At 45.7% G+C, this 17,878-nt stretch overlaps 1 protein-coding gene across 2 annotated transcripts in view; it reads right to left on the bottom strand.

The window, feature by feature from the left end:
- Positions 1-17,878, bottom strand: part of WDFY4 (WDFY family member 4) — a 240,142-nt gene that overhangs the window by 172,252 nt on the left and 50,012 nt on the right. For both annotated transcript variants that reach the window (XR_004646538.1, XM_034776723.1), the window contains exons 11-13: positions 16,141-16,331; positions 12,123-12,736; positions 4,422-4,515 (exon numbers count right to left, since the gene is read on the bottom strand). Coding sequence is in view for 1 of the 2 variants with exons in the window: in XM_034776723.1 (XP_034632614.1) it covers positions 4,422-4,515; positions 12,123-12,736; positions 16,141-16,331 (899 nt within the window). In the remaining variant the exon portion in view is untranslated. The remainder of the gene's footprint in view (positions 1-4,421; positions 4,516-12,122; positions 12,737-16,140; positions 16,332-17,878) is intronic.

The raw sequence follows: 17,878 nt of genomic DNA, 5'->3' as shown, positions 1-17,878 counted from the left end.
TTCCAGCCACCTCCAACACGACTACCAAGCCAGTGTATGGATGGGAAGAAAAGAACAGCTGACATGCTGTGTCCAGTGTGATGTGCACATACAATGCCACAGCCCCCTGCTGGCTTTTCAAAAGGTTTCCTCATTTCCCTTCTATCTGCTACCACTCTACCACCCTTCTATCTGCTACCACTCTACCACCACAGGGAGTTATTTATCTGTCACTGATCCTTGAGCTACAGCTTTTGCACAAGACCATGACCCCCGCTGCCTGAGTAGCTCCCCACTCCGCCAGTGGGCTCCCAGCACTGTTCAATACCAGAAATGTGTCAGAGGCTGGCACCAGAAAGCTGACACAGCCATGGCAGAGTTTCAATCTATTGTGTCTCACCCATCACCAGTGATGCTCGGGAGACTACATCATAATCGCAGGTGGTGCTAGGAGACAGAAAAACCTCAGAAGCACTACCGGTAGCTGCTAGTTCAGCTTATATGCAGAACAAATTTAGCCCAGAAATCACAGTGAGAATAAAATATGGAGATTCACACAATCAACTTCACAGAGTTCATCTTCAGATTATAATGAGACTTCAAATCACATCTATTAAGGAAGGCAGCATGTTCTACCGGACAGAAGCAGAGGACTCAGAGACACAGGTTCTATTCCTGTCTGTGTTGCTGATGTGACCTTGGGCTAGTCACTTTACTTCTCTATGCTTCTATTTACCCTCCCACCTTTTCTTGCGTCTGTTTAGATTGCAAGCATTTTGGGACAGGGACTGCCTCTTACTATCTGTGTACAATGGGACTCTGATCTCCATTGTTATAATACTAAATAAATTATAAATAAATAAATAAAATATTACAACTGCTACTGATTCCTTATCAAATGAGAGAAGGGGGAAAGAAGAAAAGAGAAGGGAAGGAAAGATTAATAGATTCAAGTACGTTACTGAGACTGATAGACTTTGTTTCCCAGCTCTTCATATTTTTAATAACACTGCCATCTACTGAAAGTTTGTGGGGTTTTCATTTTCCCTGCCTCATCCAACAGAGCTGCAGAGCCAGCTCTGATACTGCGACTTCCCTGACAGCTCCTCTCTCACATCCAATTAACTGTTCTACTTGTTTTTCAGAAATTAATTACAGTAATTGTCAAAATTTTAATAGCAGCTGGCTTGGCTTGCAATGAAGAGTCAAGAAACAGCAGCAGTTAATTACACTCCCACCTTCCAGAGATGCTGATGAGGAATCTGGTTTTATTCCAAACCTCCCGTTTATCTGCTAGTTGAATCCAAATATTTCAGAAAAGGCAGCAGACATACACTGGATAATTTGCTCGTTCGGTCAGGGTGCATGTGGGGAGAGCCCAAGAAAGGAAATTTCACCTGAGCAGATTCCTAGTTGTGATCAAGCTAACAGAGTTCCAATTTCCTGTTAATTGCTGCACCAGTCTGTAACTGCTAGGAAGAGTCCAGGGCTTGATCCTGATCTTACGTATACCATAATTGCCCTGGTATCACCCCACTGGCTTAAGCAATTGACATCATTGTAATCGAGAGCAGAATTGAGCTCCAGAACTGTAAATAGAAAAATGCATCATGCATTGCTGCAGATACCAGGGAAAGTGCTGATCCCAAGTGTTGGCCCAAACAACAGCTGCTGTGTGGTACATGCACAAGATGCACTGCAGAGAGGGTGAGGTGCGGGAAGCTCATTCCCTCTCATGTGGGCTCTTGGGTCCTAGGAGCACGATGCGGAGTAGGGAGTACCTACCCAGATGGGGCATATCTGGATTGAGAAAAGCACCTCCCTGGTTTCTGCTGTGTGCTAGCCAATGAGTGAGAGAATGTTAGCCCAATCCATGGAGCAGAGCTCACAGTGGTCACTAGTGCACATACTGCCCCCAGAGCACTATGCCTACCACTGGCCTCTGCAGACAGTGGCAAGTGAGAGGCTGCAGGAGGGAAGTGTTTGTAGTTAGCACCAGGAGGTCAGTCTGTGTGCACATGGCTGGAATGCCAAGTTGCAGCACCTCTGTAAATACGTGCTTTATTAAAGAGTCCATGTCATTTGCATGGAACAGACATGCCTCCTGGGGCATGCACAGGAGTGCCACACCGTTTTCCTTTTCCCAGCACAATCACCCCTAGGGAGCCTGCAAAGAGATCCCCATACCATAGGCCCTTACTCTCACACACACCCCGAACCTGTGAAGTCAGTGGCAGGAGCAGCTGTCCATATATGCAGCTCACTTTGCTAGATCAGGCCCTTAATTCCGCCCTTTATATGTTCTTAACTGAAAACAGTCACATGCTTTTAAAGCAGCAGCATCGACACCCACCAAGATAAATGCTTCTTAGCAATTAATGACCAACCGGGCAAGGACCTGAGATCTCAACTCCCTCCAATTAATAACAATTGCTATTATTATATATTATTTGTATTATGGTAGCACAGTGGAGCCCTGGCCTGTAAGCGCCCGCCCCTTTATATTAGGAACTAGCAGCTCAGAAGCATTCAGCACCCACAGTTGGAGCCAGACAGTCCAGAGAATTGAGCTCAGTGGGTGCTGAGATCTTGAAAACCAGGCCCTGAGCTCTTTGGAAAATCCACCCTCAGGACTCAATCCAAGGCCACTACAGATCAGATGTGCCTGGAGGAAATTGATTCGCCTCAAAAGGAGGAAGAACAGGGAGATGACTGTGTGGTACTTTGCTAGTAGAACTTGGTAAAGGTGTTTGGAAAAGATAAGATCCAAGTCTGTTGCCCCAGACTCAGCTGAATCACACCCAGCCCTTTCCTGGGCCATGGAATGGTGCCCTTCCATTTTTCCCCCTCCCACCATGTGATTCTGCACTCCCTGGCTCCTGGCAGGATGGCAGCAAGAATTCCAGAATTCTACAGCAGAGGCAGATCTTGCTGTATTTCCCCTCAGCCTAACCCAGGAAGTCCTGGGAGTTTTGAATATGGCCTTGTAACACAGCTGACCTCAGCTCCACAAAGAGGCAGGTACACATCCCAAACTTGAACATTTACCCAAAAACCTTCTTGCCCATCTCTATCTGCCACCCTCTCCATTAAACTTCCACACTGCAATCACATCAGTCTTGTGAACAAAACAGTCAAAGGCAGCCAGTAGTTGGATGAGTGTTGCAGAAAGAGAGGAAGGAGAGGCCAGTGGTGAGGGCACTACCGTTGGATACAGGAGACATGGGTTCTATTCATGCTCTCCCACAGATTTTAAGTTTGACCTATGACCTTGTCACTTACTCCCGGTGACTCAGTTTCCCAATCTGTCAAATGGGGATAACAGCACTTCCCTACCACACAGGGGGTGTGAGGGTGAATACATTAGCTACATTGAAGCTAAAATAGTCCAGTGATGGGGGCTATAAAAGATAAGAAAGGGTTAATTCAGGAGGGGATGCTTTGGGGTGAGATGTAACCCTGAAGTCCAATGCAAATCGGAAGTCCCTCCTGCTTTAACCAACCCCTGTCCCTTGCCCCCTTCTTTGAAATTTCTGGCTTTGTTTGCACTGGCTAAAGAAAGAGCACGAATCCACACACTCCTGAACACACCGGGCTGTTTACAATCCAAATTGGACAAGAGCCGGGTCTCTGATCATTGTTCATTTGATGGCAGTTAGAGACCCACTCATCTGAAAAGCAGAGTTATTAGCCCCAGCTGTCCTGGACAAAGTGGGTGCCTTCTTCCGACTCTACCTCAATCCCCCCTGCATTTACCAACAGATTTGATGTTCTTCCTGTACTAAACTGTTCTGTAAGCTGCTGTGCCTCTGTTAAACAGCAGCCATATGCCGCCACAGAGGTGGCTTCATTTTAGTGGTGACTGAAGTAATCCTTGAGCATAACCAGACCCATTTTACAATTGGCACTGGGGACACAGAGGGACCAATCCCTCCCTGTCTCCATTCTTGCTCTGAGAGGGAAATAAATTGTTGCTGACCAGAGGGTGCAGCTTATTCCCCCATCCTCTTGCACCTGATCAGATATTCTGGCCAGCTAGTAGAGGGAATAGAACCAAGGCTCCACCCAGCCAGCCTCTTATTTACTGCAGGGAGTATCCAGAGAGCAGCAGGGGCTGTGTTCTGCACCAGATCAAAACCCAATGGCACAGTCTAGCCGATGTGAGAGATCCTTTAATGTGAATGGTGCAATATAAATGCAAGTTTTTATCAACCCACAGGGCACCACTTTCCTAAATGTAAAGCCCCATTAATCCCTTGAAAAAGAGCTCTTCTATTCTTCTTGCCCTGATGAGCATGATGAACGATGGGCTATTTCTCTGTTAGTTATCTGGACTGATTTCAGTGATGCTGGTGTACAGGAGTGAATGGTACTTACAGCACGGGCCAGGTCAAAGGGGTGGAGGAAAGACGGCTCAAAGCATCATCTAGATAGAGATTTACCTCAGGGTGTTCCTCCTTGTAGAGCTTTGGAAGCAGCCTCACCATGACACAGACAGCACCTGGATGTATAATGGCACAGTTTCCCCCTTCCAACCTGCAGGAAACAGATGAGGAGAGACTGTAACAGCATTGCTGACAAGGTCACACACGGTGAGCCAGTTCCCCAGTGGACAACCGCATTGTTCATTGCTTGCATTGACCAGATTCAGTGCTAAAAGTAAACCAATGGACCAGCAACCTGGGACAGCCAGAAACAGAACCACCACCAAGATGCACCCGAAAGGTACAACCAAAGCTCAAATCTGACTTCGTGGATCATGACCCTAAAGACACCCAGGTGTGTGGAGCCATTTTTCAAATGACTCTGACTTGAAGAATTTGCTCCATAAAGAGTAAACTGCAAAAAGTCTCTGATGCCTCCAGAGCCAGTGCTACATTCTCTGTTACTTGAGATCCAAGATCACAACCTAGGATCCAGCACTGAGCGAGATCTCTAGGATTCCCCAAACCAAGAGCAGCAAGTGGGGAAGGTACAGAGTGTGAATAAAATCAGAATGGCTTCCTGTGCAACCAAACCCTTCCCCAAACATCAAACCAACTCAGAACCTGCCTAGAGGGGGAGAAAGAGTTTGTGGTTATTTACTTTTCTCCACCATTTTTCATTTTTGCCACATGCCTCTGCCCATTCAGGGAGAGGAAAATGAAGCATCAAAATCCACAGGGAAGTCTGCTCACGCCACGTTAATGGCTAGAAGAAGGACATTCTGGTAACGTGATGAGAGAGCTGCTTTTTCATGAGATTTCTAGCTCAGGCTTTGCAGGCTCAGGATGTTTGGAGAAGCACACAAATTTCTAGCTGAACCAAAGCTCCAGCCAGCTGAAAGATGTGGGCTGTACGGTATTATCAGATACACTGTTCTTTCCAATAGATCCTGGTGAAGGAAACTCAGATAGTGTCTGACAGTGCTAACTGGATGTGAAAAATAAAACAGCAAGCACTATCACACGGTGTAAAACAGGAAGAATAAATAACAGGATAGGAATAAAAAAGGCCTTTATAATGAAACTAAAAGAGAATAATGTCTGTAATAAACACCTGTTTGCCATTTCCAGGAGCCAATGCCAACAGATCAGTGCAAAGTGACTAACGTGGGACACTGCCCCACAGTGACCAATGACTATTACTGCACCCTCAAGGCAAATACTGTCTTATTAAATAGTGCTTGCAGAAAAAAATTACTTGTTTGTTATTCTTTAAGCTTAATGAGTCAAATTCAGCTCTAGTGCGAATGGCTGCAATTCCACTGATTTCACATCTACACCAAGGAGGAATGTGGCTCCGATGTTTGATGGCTAAACAAGCAAGGAGGCATATTTTTTTTAAACAAACACAAAGTTTGGGTGAAATCCTGGCCCCACTGACATCAAGGGCAAAACTCCTGTTAAATTCAATGGGCCCTGGATTCCATTATTTGTAGTTTTCACTCTTTAGCTGTGTTTGTTCAGCCAAATTCATCTGCTGCATAAGGCTGTTGAAATCAAGGGAATTTGTTACACCAGGGAGAAAGTGAGCCCCTTGTGTTTGGGGATGTTATGACACCGAACATGTCAGCAAACTGCAGAAGAGACATCAAGCAGTGTCACCAGCTATCACCATTCTATCAATATGTAGTGCCTTTCTTAAAGCCCCAGGTCCTGGAGTCTTGTGATTACATGAGAAACTCAGCTTTCATTTAAAAAAGAAAGACATTTCTAGCCCTCATGGTTGCAGAGAAAATCTGGAAAACCAGCCCCTGTTAGGCTCAAACACTAGGAGGTAAATAAAAAGAGCCAAATTCATGATTTTTAAAAATGTTAAGCCTCTCGATTTTTAGAGGCTGACTTATGATTTCTGAATGTTTTGGGTTGACAATGCTGTCCAAGTGCCCAGCCAGTGCCATAATTATGGATGGGCTAGAGCACAAAGAAGAACCAGTTTGAATCTCTGCCTATCCCTAAACTGCACATTCAAGGTCTGCATACAACCCCCACTCCCCATGATCTTCCTATGGGCCCCACCCCCTTCGTTCCCCACAATCATCCAAGAAACCTGTTGTGATTATTGGACTTACAAAGTTACCCTAAGCTCAGCTGTAAAAAGTACATGAACGTTCATAAGATGTTACAATAACCATGAAAAATAGGTCAAGTTATTTTCAGTAAATGACTATTTTAATAGGTGCAACAAAACCAGATGGAGAAACTGTACAAGTTCAATGAAAACGGCTACTGATATAAGTCAAGCACTGTGGTGAGATCATATCTGGTAAAAAAAATAAAATTTGGGAACAAAGTTATTATGCCAAGCCGGGCCTTATGGAAATGGTTTTAATTGGTGGACAAAATAATGAGGACATAATATTCCACCCCTTTTACTCCTTTTTGGGGTTCTTAAGAAGAGACTTTGAGGGGTAAAAAAAAAGGATTCATCTCCCCTCCCCTCCCGCCCCCCCAGCCCGTCCCCCGACCTGCCAGCACTGAAACTCATCTCGACCCTTCTAAGGGACTTTCTTCCTGACAGGAAGCCGGCTGGCCTTGCTCATGCTTAATGAACTTTGTTTTCATCTGTGAGTGCTGAAAGTCATCACATTAGGACATCCACTCCTCAGCCCATCAGTGGGGAGATCGAATTACCAGCACCACAAAGGCTCCTGAGATCAATGTTCCCTCTAATTTTTGACAGGCTGTGTGCACAAAAAATGTCTTCTGTGCAAATTTTTGTGCTTCTGTGCAAATTTTTCTGCGTGCAGTGTTTCGCCGTGTGCACGGTGTTTAGGATCTGTGTGTGCGCGCACACATGCACAGCTTAGAGGGAACAGTGCCTGAGATCCTATATTATATTCCCTTCCCTTGTTGTGTGACTTTCTCGCCCAGCTGTTTCTTTCCTCCTATCCTCTCTCACTCTCTTGGCTTTTCATCGAATCCTGAAGTCAACTATTCTGTGTTCATCCAAACCTGCCTCGTCTAAGGAGAAAGAATCCAACCAGACCATAACTAACCAGGGTTGAAAGCTGCAGGTGTCATGGTGAACTTGCCAGCCAAAGCATCCACTCATAACTAACCAGGGGTCCAGAGTTCCAAAAACATCAACACAAGCCGTATTTCTCCCATCTTTTCTATCCTGTCTCTCCTTCTCCTTGGGTTTGTCTGCAGTGAATGTCCTCTACACAACAGGGTGGAATAAAATTAACCCTTTGCTTTTCATCAAGGGAAAATTGTTCTGAAAATAAAAGACTCTGATATTCTGACTCCAAAAGGAAACAGATTTTGAGAAGGTCTGACTACGTTTGTTTTGCACAACCACTCACCAAAGTTTCAACTTCATGTGTTACATCAATAAAGTTTCAATCTGAATGAAAGCTTTTTGGGTGTTTGCCACGTAAACAAGGAAAATCAAGCACTCTGTTTAAAAACAACCCCGAACCGTAGGGTTGCCCTGGAGTCTCCAGGAATTAAAGATTAATCTTTAATTAAAGATTATGTCACGGGATAAAACTGCCAGGAATGCTTCCACCAAACTTGATAACCCTACCTGTCTATCACTGTTTAACCTTGGACAGTGAAAGAGTTTATAAACACCTTTAACTCTTTAGGTCTTTCAGAGCAATTTCAGTACAACACCTACCTACCTCCCCAATGATCTTCCAAAAGGCCCCATCTTCCTGCCTGCCATACTCCAATAGGCCACAGCTCCCTCCCCACTACTATCCTGTGAAAGGCCCTGTCTCCCTCTCCCCACTGCATGACCCTGACCGAGACCATCCGGTGCCATCACATTGTTGATCCCAAATCCAATCGGGAGGCGCCGCTATTTAAAACTAATACAGAGGGGGTGCTGGGGACAAAGCGAGCTGCCCTGTTGAAGCTGAAGAGCCATTAAGCACGGTGAGTCTATGGAAAGGCAGTTGCTGCCGCCATTCTGCAGCAAGGGGCAATCTGGTTCCCAGAGATCAGCCTCCATTAAAATAGCTTGCAGCAAAATATTCTTTCTAATCACAGGAATGCAAGAGGGAGAGCGCCCGTCTGTCATACAAATCGCTTTAGGCATTTGCACTGGAGTCAGAAACCCCCCTCATCTTCTCACAGGCCATAGCCAGTGGATGGAACTGGGGAGTGGTTTCAAAGGAGTTTGTCTTCACTCAAAGAGGCTGCACTTCAGATGAGATTGAAGAGCCCAATCCTGCATGGCCCTGCACCCTGTATAATCATTTACAGTAGGGCAAAGCAGGCATGAAGTACTACCAGATCAGAATAGCAGGATTTCACACCCACTGGGCACACAGGGAAGTGACTGCACAAGTCACCAGGCCCTTGGACTTCATCCCCTCCTTTCCCCAGGCACCTACTTTTCATTAACTTTTCAGTACTCGCCTGCAGGTTGGGGCCTCACAGGCCACGCATGATTGTTGCACATTGGTTCCCACTATACAGGGCCGGCTCCAGGCACCAGTTAAGGAAGCAGGTGCCTGGGGCGGCCAATAGAAAGGGACGGCACTCTATCTGTTATTGGGGCGGCACATACCGGTTTGCGGCGGCAATTCAGCGGCGGGTCCCTCAGTCCCTCTCTTCCTCTTCGGCGGCAACTCAATTGGGTTTTTCTTTTTTCTCTCTCTTTTTTTTTTTTCCCCCCCACTGCTTGGGGCGGCAAAAAAGCTGGAGCCGGCCCAGCCACTATAGACCTGCCCGGCCTAGTAGAGCACCGGGGGCTGCAGCCTCTCACAGGGGGAAGTGTGAAGAGGGAGAAGCAGCTAAGGGGAAGCTGCAGGTTATCAGGAAAGCCAACCGTGTGCACTGGATTTCCCATGTCTATTTGCAAAGCATTCAATGCTGAGGCCTAGGCAGTGGCAGTGAAAGCTTCCCCATGCTCTTTGCAAGCCTCCTGGCTGCTGAGCTCAGCTCCCTCCTCTGCTGATGCCACTGGTTAACATGGGTCTGCTTATGTCTCCAGGCATCATCCCCTCAGGGCACAAGGGGGCTCAAAAAGCTGAGGCACCCAAAATCAGAGGCCACTTGTATCTGACTGATCCAGCCAGAATCCCATAATACAACCCCATAGTTCCTGACTCAGTCCCTGGGAGGCAGTACTAGAGAGGGGTCCAAGTAGGGCTTTGCCCTGGGGCACTTCTCAGGCCTAGTATCCTGGAGTAAGCATTCTAGTCCTTCACTCTCATAAGGGAACCTAAGTACAGGCTGGTGGGTCTCATTGGGAAAAATATGTCATCTGTAATATCAGGGCGGGGGACGGGGGACTGTCCATTGTCCTGCTGTCATCCAGCCAGAGCTGTTACCTCATGCCTCCTGGTTGCCAGTCACTCCTCCTGTCCCCTGCTGCTGCCAGTCCCTGCTTGGCTCTCCGCTTCTCACCCAGCCTCTGCCCCAGCTCAGCCCGCTGCCCAGCCTGAGCAAGCCCCCTGCCTGCTGACCCAGGTCCCTCCAAGTTTCTCCTGGGCCAGGGGAAGAACACTAGTGAATGTGCATATTTGCCACAGCATTTCATCTGAACTAGCTAGCCATCCCCAGTGGAGAAGCAGGGCATTCAGTAAGCATCTCTTGTGATCTGCTTTGAAGCCATTCTGACAGCTGGCCAAGGAAAACTACAAGGATTTTTTCACATAGCTTCAGATAATGCACAGATGAATCACGGAGGGCCAAATGCTGAGGTGCTAACCCAGTTTGCATTTAGCATTTACTCGACCAAGATTCCTATTAACTTCAACAAGCTTTTCCTATGAGACAGGACGTCAAGGTTAGGCCTTTAAATGCGACTTAGTCATTTTCCTTATTTAAAGATAACTAGAGATGCCTCCATGGTGACATGGTCAGCTCTGTAATCCCTTGCCGCTTGGATTCTAGCTCCAAGCAGAAATACAGTGGATAGTATGTATAGTAAGAGGAGGCCCTGAGATATAAACATTGGTATCAGAGGCCCAGTATGAGGCCTAAGGACTGAACTAAAGTAATGGTCAAGACTTTGCTAACATAAAGCAAAGTTAAGCTGTGAGCCAGAGGCAGGCCCTGCTCACAGAAGCTGGCAAGGAAAGGGCTGATGCTGCAAAAAGAGACATACCTAAACGGTACTGGACACCAGATATCAGAACATTCGCATACTTGTACATTCCACACACAACAAGGAACAGGGTGACCCATCCCAATGACAGGGCCAAAAGGGGAATAGGATGGATAGTGTTGTTTTGTTTGAACCAACATGTACAAGGTGAGAGGCGGCACCTTGCTACGTAGAGGGGTTGTACCTTGCTGCGTTGGGGGGTTGCATCTCAATACGTCAGGAGTGATGTGTAACTTGTTTGTATCTGTGTATAAGAATGCATCCCTGAGTGGATATCTTTGTCCAGCCTAGGGGGCAGTGGAAAGTCCCCCCACTGACTGAGCTGAGTCCATTGTCAGGGAGCACATAAGTACTGGCTAGCCACACCTTAGCAGCACCTTGGACTTCGTTTGCCAAGGAAAGCTGCGGACTGTGTTTCTCTTCGACAATAAACCTGGCCGATGTGCCTTCGTACCTTACTAGAGTCTGTGATCATTGGGGGTTCTCTCGGGGTCTGCTGTGTCAGCTATCTGCGCAGAGCTGGGGCAGCACACAGAAGGAACACACGCACGCAGCCGATTGATATCAACATTGAACAGAGCAGAGCACCACACCGGGAGCATCTGATGACAGTATGTAAGAGCACAGGGGGACCCGAGCTGCAGCCAGGGACACAGAAAACTGCCAGAGATTTCCCCTGTCTCTTAAGGGAAGAAATGTAAACGTTGCAGGAAGGCACTACTTAATAAAAGATACCCAGAACTGACCTTCCAAGTGCTGCGGAAATCTCCCAGCCTTCCCTGAATGTCTTCCCTGACCTTCTTGCCTTGATATATATAATGAGGCAGACAGCATGGCTGCTTCCTTCTTCATTTTTCCAGTACAGGGCATTTGAAATAAATAGTGATTTAGGCCTATTTACATTGCACCCAGTGACTGGAAGCAATCTTCTATCCCATTGCAGGAGCCAATATTGATTTGGGTGGTTTCGAGCAGAGGCTAAAAAATAGTTTTCAAATTCCAGTGACCTATAGCCTCTCTCTGGTACTTGATCAAAGAGACAGGATCACTCTGAAAGCTCACCCAGTATATAATCCAGACCCCAGGGATAAGCCAAAAAGCTCTCATAGCCCCTTGTCCCACTGAACCAAACAATTGTGTGCAGTTCTGTAGCCCTGTTGGTCCCAGGATATTACAGAGGCAAGGTGGATGAGGACATATCTTTTATTGGGCCAACCTCTGTTGGCAAAAGAGACAAGCTTGTCCCTACTTTGTCCCTCTGAAGTCAAACACTGACATTTATGCTGCAATGTTTGCAGTCATTCACCTTTTATAAAGTGTCTTTGTCTGCCTGCTAGAGCACAGGCCTGGGAGTGTGGACTCCTCAGCTTGATTCCTGACCCTCTCACTGACTCAGTGTGTGACCTGGGGCAAGTCACACCATCTCTGGGCCTGGGTTTATGACCACTCTCCCTGTAAAATGGGGGGGGCTTTGTCGGGCTTATTTCACTACTACATGTAAAATACTGTTGGCTCCTCAGTGACATCAGAAAACACCCAAGTATTACTGCTCTTGGATGCTGGGGTCTTTCTATAATAAAGAATCAAAGACCTACCTGTCTTCAGGGTCTGCCCATGCCCTGTAGTCGGAGGCAGCTAATTTATTCTCCAGTGGTTTGAAGCTAGTACCATGCTCCTCCTGTTGATCTAGTTGTCCCTTCTGAACATCCCATGGTGGTTCTTCTGCAGCAGGCTTGATCTCCAGGAAGCAGCTGTCCAGATGCAGGGTCCCTTTGATCATATGGTCAAGGAAACTCAGAATCCGTATGCAGCTCTTGAGCCATGCTGGGAAAGGTTCTGACGAGTACAAGGCTGCATTCAAGAACTCTGCAAACGTCCTTCCTTTCTCAAGCTGCACGGGGACTTGCTGCCTCTCCTGTGTCCAGAAGCAGCCGAGTGAGCCGAGATCCTCCGCCAGCTTCTCAAAGAAACCATTCCTTTGGAAGAAGTCACTGTTGATGGGGTCCAGGTGCAGAGCAGCGGCTATCCCCTGAAGCGTGTACAAAACAAGCTCCAGGATGAGGCTGTGCCCCGTAGCTGCCCACGCCCCTGACGGCGGGTCCTGTAACGCACCTTCCATGTCAGAGAGAAGGGACAGGAGTCCATTGAATCCACTGCATGTTCTGAAAGCCGAATGGCACTTGGGGTTCTCCAGGATCCTCAGGAGAGACTGCGGCATCAGAGAGAAGGGAGACAAGCAAGCGTTTAACCTCAAGTTGGACTAGACAATGCTCTCAGAATTTTGATTTCACTGACATTTCAATTGTTGATCAAAAATGCGGGGGAGAGGAGGAATGACATTTTTGCAAAACTTTCTTGCCTGTTTTTCAACCACCTCAAACATCAGCGAATTTAACATGTTTTCCGAAGCCATCTATGCAGCCAGCCCTGCGACTCGGGGATGGTGCTTACAAGGCTCCAAGCCAGCGGGCAAAATTCCAGTCCTAAACACTGCCTGTTGCTACCCTGTTTGGCCAAAGCAGAGACCAGGAGTAGCCAACTTCCAGGGGAAGGGAGACTTCATACTGCTCTTACAGGGAACTCTAGGTCAACAGCACTAGAAGAGGTGCCCCCAATGCTTGCCCCTGCAGCCAGAGTATATCTGTTTTACTGAGGGGGGCAGCTGCACACATCACCTCCTGACTCATAAAGACCCCCTGATGAGGTGGGGAGGGTTGGCAAGGTGCCCCAGAGCAGTGGGGCTTGGAGTGAATACCCAACGGAGATGCATAAGGCAGTTCACCCCATCTCTGAGCTATCACTTCAGGTTGTCTGCAGATGCAGGCAGAGCTCACTGCAGCAGAGACATTGCTCATGATTGTGAGCTTTTCTTCATAACCAGGAGGGCTAGAAACCTACTTTGTCTAAAGTGAGAGCTGAGATTTCAGCGTAATCTCCTCACTCAAGGAGAAAGGCTATAAACGTGGGCCCACAGTGCCTAGGCCTTAAACCAGCCTGGAGCATTCCACATACCTTAGAGCAGAGATTATTTTAAAATAGTTTAAGCAAAACTCCTAGAGGCTGATGGGACTTTTCCAACAGAGTCTACCAACGGCCACAACCAATGTATTGAAAAATATTCCACATTCGATTGGCATGGATAGAGTGACCATACAGAGCCATAATGTCCCATCAGGTGTTAACCAGAACCCATTCTGCTCAAAACCAGCAACATAACAGGGTCCAAAAGATATTGCAGAGAGTAGGTTCTTCTAGCACTAAACTAGCAATAACAGTTTCCTGTCTCCTAGGGACAAACTTAGTTAATGTTTGTACAGCATTTTGGAGACAAAAAGCGCTGAGGGTCTGATCCAAAGGCCACACATGTCAGTAGGAATCTTTCAGTGATTTCAATAGACTTTTTATCAGGCTATAAATGAGTGCTATGTATCACTGCATGTATTTAAAACCTAAACCATTCCACTGTAAGTCAGAGATACTTTGGACCTGATTCGGGCCTCACTTACCCTGGAATAATCTGAGTGTAAAAATCAGTGAGAGAAGAAAGAGGCCCAGTATATTTGCATCTAACCCATCCCTAACTTTTCCTCCTTGTGCAATTTATTAAATGCAGAAGCCACAAGAGATAAACAGGGGTAACACACTTGGGATTTGGGTTTGTCTCTTGCTACTTCGAAGAGCACTAAACCTTATGTTGGCTGAGAGTCATACAGAAAAGCCTCTCAAGTCGAATGAGAGGCTTAATTCCAAATCCACTGAAGAGAAGCATTTCTATCATAAATATCTCTCTATAACAGGAGCTATTACTATGAGAAAGGGCTTGCCAGAACTGTAGGAAGGGGGACTTTATTACTGTCATTCAATTTCGCATGATAATGTATCAAACCAGGCAGAGACTCCTGAACAGGGAGTAAATTTAATAAGTTGGAGTTGAAGTTATCAGGATGGCTTTGACACATTTCAGGAAAGGTCAGCAGTAACAACATTTTCTCCGGCTCTAACTCGGTTACAATTTAATCGCCTATGAGTTAGTATTCCTCTGTCTTGAATCTATACAACTGGATGCCTGCTGGAAACCCCTAACTCAGTTATAGCTAACAGAATTTATTTCACATTCCATTATTTGTTATTCCTCATAATTGTCCACATGCCACTCTGGAATACGGGAGAGCTAATCACATTTGGGCTCACAGTTTAACAGCTAAATATATATTAGCAAATCAATCTGAATTTGTGCATAACACAATCACAGTCCCAAAGGGCACAGATAATAAATTCATTTGCTTACATTATGTTTTAACACGGTTATCATTTGTCAGAATTAGACATCAAAGCTGCATTTGTTCTCATATCAGTTCGGGAGCTGCACTTAACTTCTCCACAAACTACAGCAAAAGTTTGTTTGCTCAGGTCAGAGCAATGGGCTATGTCCCCTGGTTTGTCAGATTGTTTTAATGAGCACAGTTACTGTACTACAAAGACTAGCTGCTGCATTAGCAGCTAAGAGGGGACTTCAAATAAAGCCAGCTAATGAGTGTGGAATGCAATCCCAGATTAATGCTCACAATGCTGCTGCTTTCTAGTTTGCCAACCAAGGGCCTAATCTAGAGTAAATCATTGGGATTCTTTCCATTTACTTTAAAGGATTTTTTATCAGGCCCTCTAGGAATGCGTTAGAGAATATGAGTACATTTCTTTCCATCCCCTTTATCACCTTCTCTCCAACTGAAACCAGATCCTTTTCTGATTTACACTGGCATATGTGAGCGATGACCTCATTGAGGTCAATGGAGTTACACCTCTGCAAATGAAACCTGAATCGAGCCATTTGTTTCATCCCCACACCCAACTCAGCTGCTACCTTTACCCTCTTCTACTTTCTCTCACTTCCTCTTTGTAAATCTCAGCTTCCTCTCCCATCTGTCTCTTTTTTCTCCTAGCTGTACTCAATGAAATTAATAGGCAGCAGGTTTAAAACAAATAAAAGGAAGTTCTTCTTCACGCAGCGCACAGTCAACTTGTGGAACTCCTTACCTGAGGAAGTTGTGAAGGCTAGGACTATAACAGAGTTTAAAAGAGAACTGGATAAATTCATGGTGGTTAAGTCCATTAATGGCTATTAGCCAGGACGGGTAAGGAATGGTGTCCCTAGCCTCTGTCTGTCAGAGGATGGAGATGGATGGCGGGAGAGAGATCACTTGATCATTGCCTGTTAGGTTCACTCCCTCTGGAGCACCTGGCATTGGCCACTGTTGGTAGACAGGATACTGGGCTAGATGGACCTTTGGTCTGACCCGGTACAGCCTTTCTTATGTTCTTATGTTCTCCTTCTGCCATAGCTGTACTCAACAGTATGTAAACTGCAATTCTGTAGCTGTTATTTCTCTGTTATCCATCTATTTTAACCCTCTAAAGCATTTTGCAAGACATTAGGGAGTAGCTGTTCACACACCAATGATTAAAACATTCAGTGACTAGCACCCAAACAACCTTAACTCTGCCCCTGCATTTGATTTCACTTTCCTGCTGGTAATTAGGTTGGGAGCCACCAGCCATCTAAACCACACATATTCAGAGCAGACGACGAAGCAAATGGGAAGTAATGTTAATCACCTTCAGCAGGTCCAGTTTCAGGTACAGCTCCCCTTGAGTGGAAGAGCAGAGGGCCCCAATAATTATGCTCATGTACTCTTCGGTGTTGATGACTGATAGCTGCTCCAAGATACAGAGGGTGTCACTTCGATAGCACTCATCATCCAGAAATATCTTGATGTACGGTACCATCCCATAATCTTTTATAACAACTGGAATCAATCAGATGCCATTTGTTAGTTAAACCATGCTCACTTATATGGGCACCAATTAATGTCCAATCACATTATGGTTTTGAACACAAAGGCAAATTTTCCATGTCAACTGTGCACTATCACAAGGCTCTAATTGCACACACCTAGTGTGTGTGTGTGTGCAAGTATCCAGTTTGTGTGCACAAATCAGTTAGTAGTGCCAGCACATAACCGGTCTAGTGTCTAAGTGGATATGTAGATACCTGGAAACAGGTACCATGTAAGAAAATCCAGTAGAATGGATGTCTGTGTTATTTTCCCCAGTCTACAACTAAGTCATTGTATAAATCATCCCGGGTATCACTACAGAGTAGGTGACTAGGGACAAATTAGGGATTATTGGGGGAGGGGCTCACTCATACAAGATATGTATGTCTTTAAAATATTTCCTTCTTGGCATCTAGTGAATAGAGCACTAGACTAGGACTCAGGAGACCTGGGTTCTGTTCCTGACTCAGCTGATTGGTGACTTTAGGCAGGTCACTTAATCTCTCTGTGCCTCAGTTTCTCCTCCCATCCTTTGACTGACTTGCTTATTTAGACCAAGATCTTACAGGCAGGGCCTATTGCTCAGTGTTTGTACAGTACCTAGCACAATGGGGCCCAGATCTCAGCTGGGGCATGCAAGCACTACTGTAATACAATTAAACATGTTGTAACAATGTCTGAACTATTAAGAGAAACTCAAAAGGAAATGAACCTTTAAAATGAAGAGGAAGTTTTCCTCTTGGCCTAGTGGATTATGGGGGTTTTCATGCTGCTGCTCTGAAGTATGTAATAATGTAATGAAATTTAACATCCTTGGGAGGGGGGATACCACAGAAGCCCCCACCCACCACAGTAGCATTTAAGTTCAAAAAGGGGAACTTTACAAAAATGAGGAAGCTAGTTAAAGGAAAATTAAAAGGAACAGTCACAAGAATGAAATGCTGGCAAGCTGCATGGAAACTTTTTAAAAACACCATCATAGAGGTTCACATTAAATGTATACCCCAAATTTAAAAAAAAAATTGTAAGAGGATAAAAAAAATGTCACCATGGCTGGACAACAGAATAAAAGAAGTGGTCAGAGGCAAAAAGGCATCCTTTAAAATTGGAAGTCAAATCCTACTGAGGAAAACAAAGGAGCATAAACTCCGGGAAGTCAAGTGTGAAAGTATAATCAGGCAGGCCAAAAAAGAATTTGAAAAGCAACTAGCAAAAGACACAAAAACTAAGCAGCAAAAAAAAAAAAAAATTAAGTACATCAGAATCAGGAAGCCTGCCAAACAATCAGTGGGGCCACTGGAGGCTCAAGGTGCTAAAGGAGCACTCAAGGAAGACAAGGACATTGTGGAGAAGCTAAATGAATTGTTTGCATCCGTCTTCACTGAAGAGGATGTGAGGGAGGTTCCCATACCTGAGCCATTCCCTTTAGGTGACATATCTGAAGAACTGTCCCAGATTGAGGTGTCAGAAGAGGAGATTTTGGAACAAATTGATAAACTAAACAGTAGTGAGTCACC

This window comes from Trachemys scripta, chromosome 7 (assembly GCF_013100865.1).
Source record: "Trachemys scripta elegans isolate TJP31775 chromosome 7, CAS_Tse_1.0, whole genome shotgun sequence".
NCBI classification, from domain to species: domain Eukaryota; kingdom Metazoa; phylum Chordata; order Testudines; family Emydidae; genus Trachemys; species Trachemys scripta.
The sequence above is the reverse complement of the archived record's forward strand: the minus strand, read 5'-3'. Positions and strand labels throughout refer to the sequence as shown.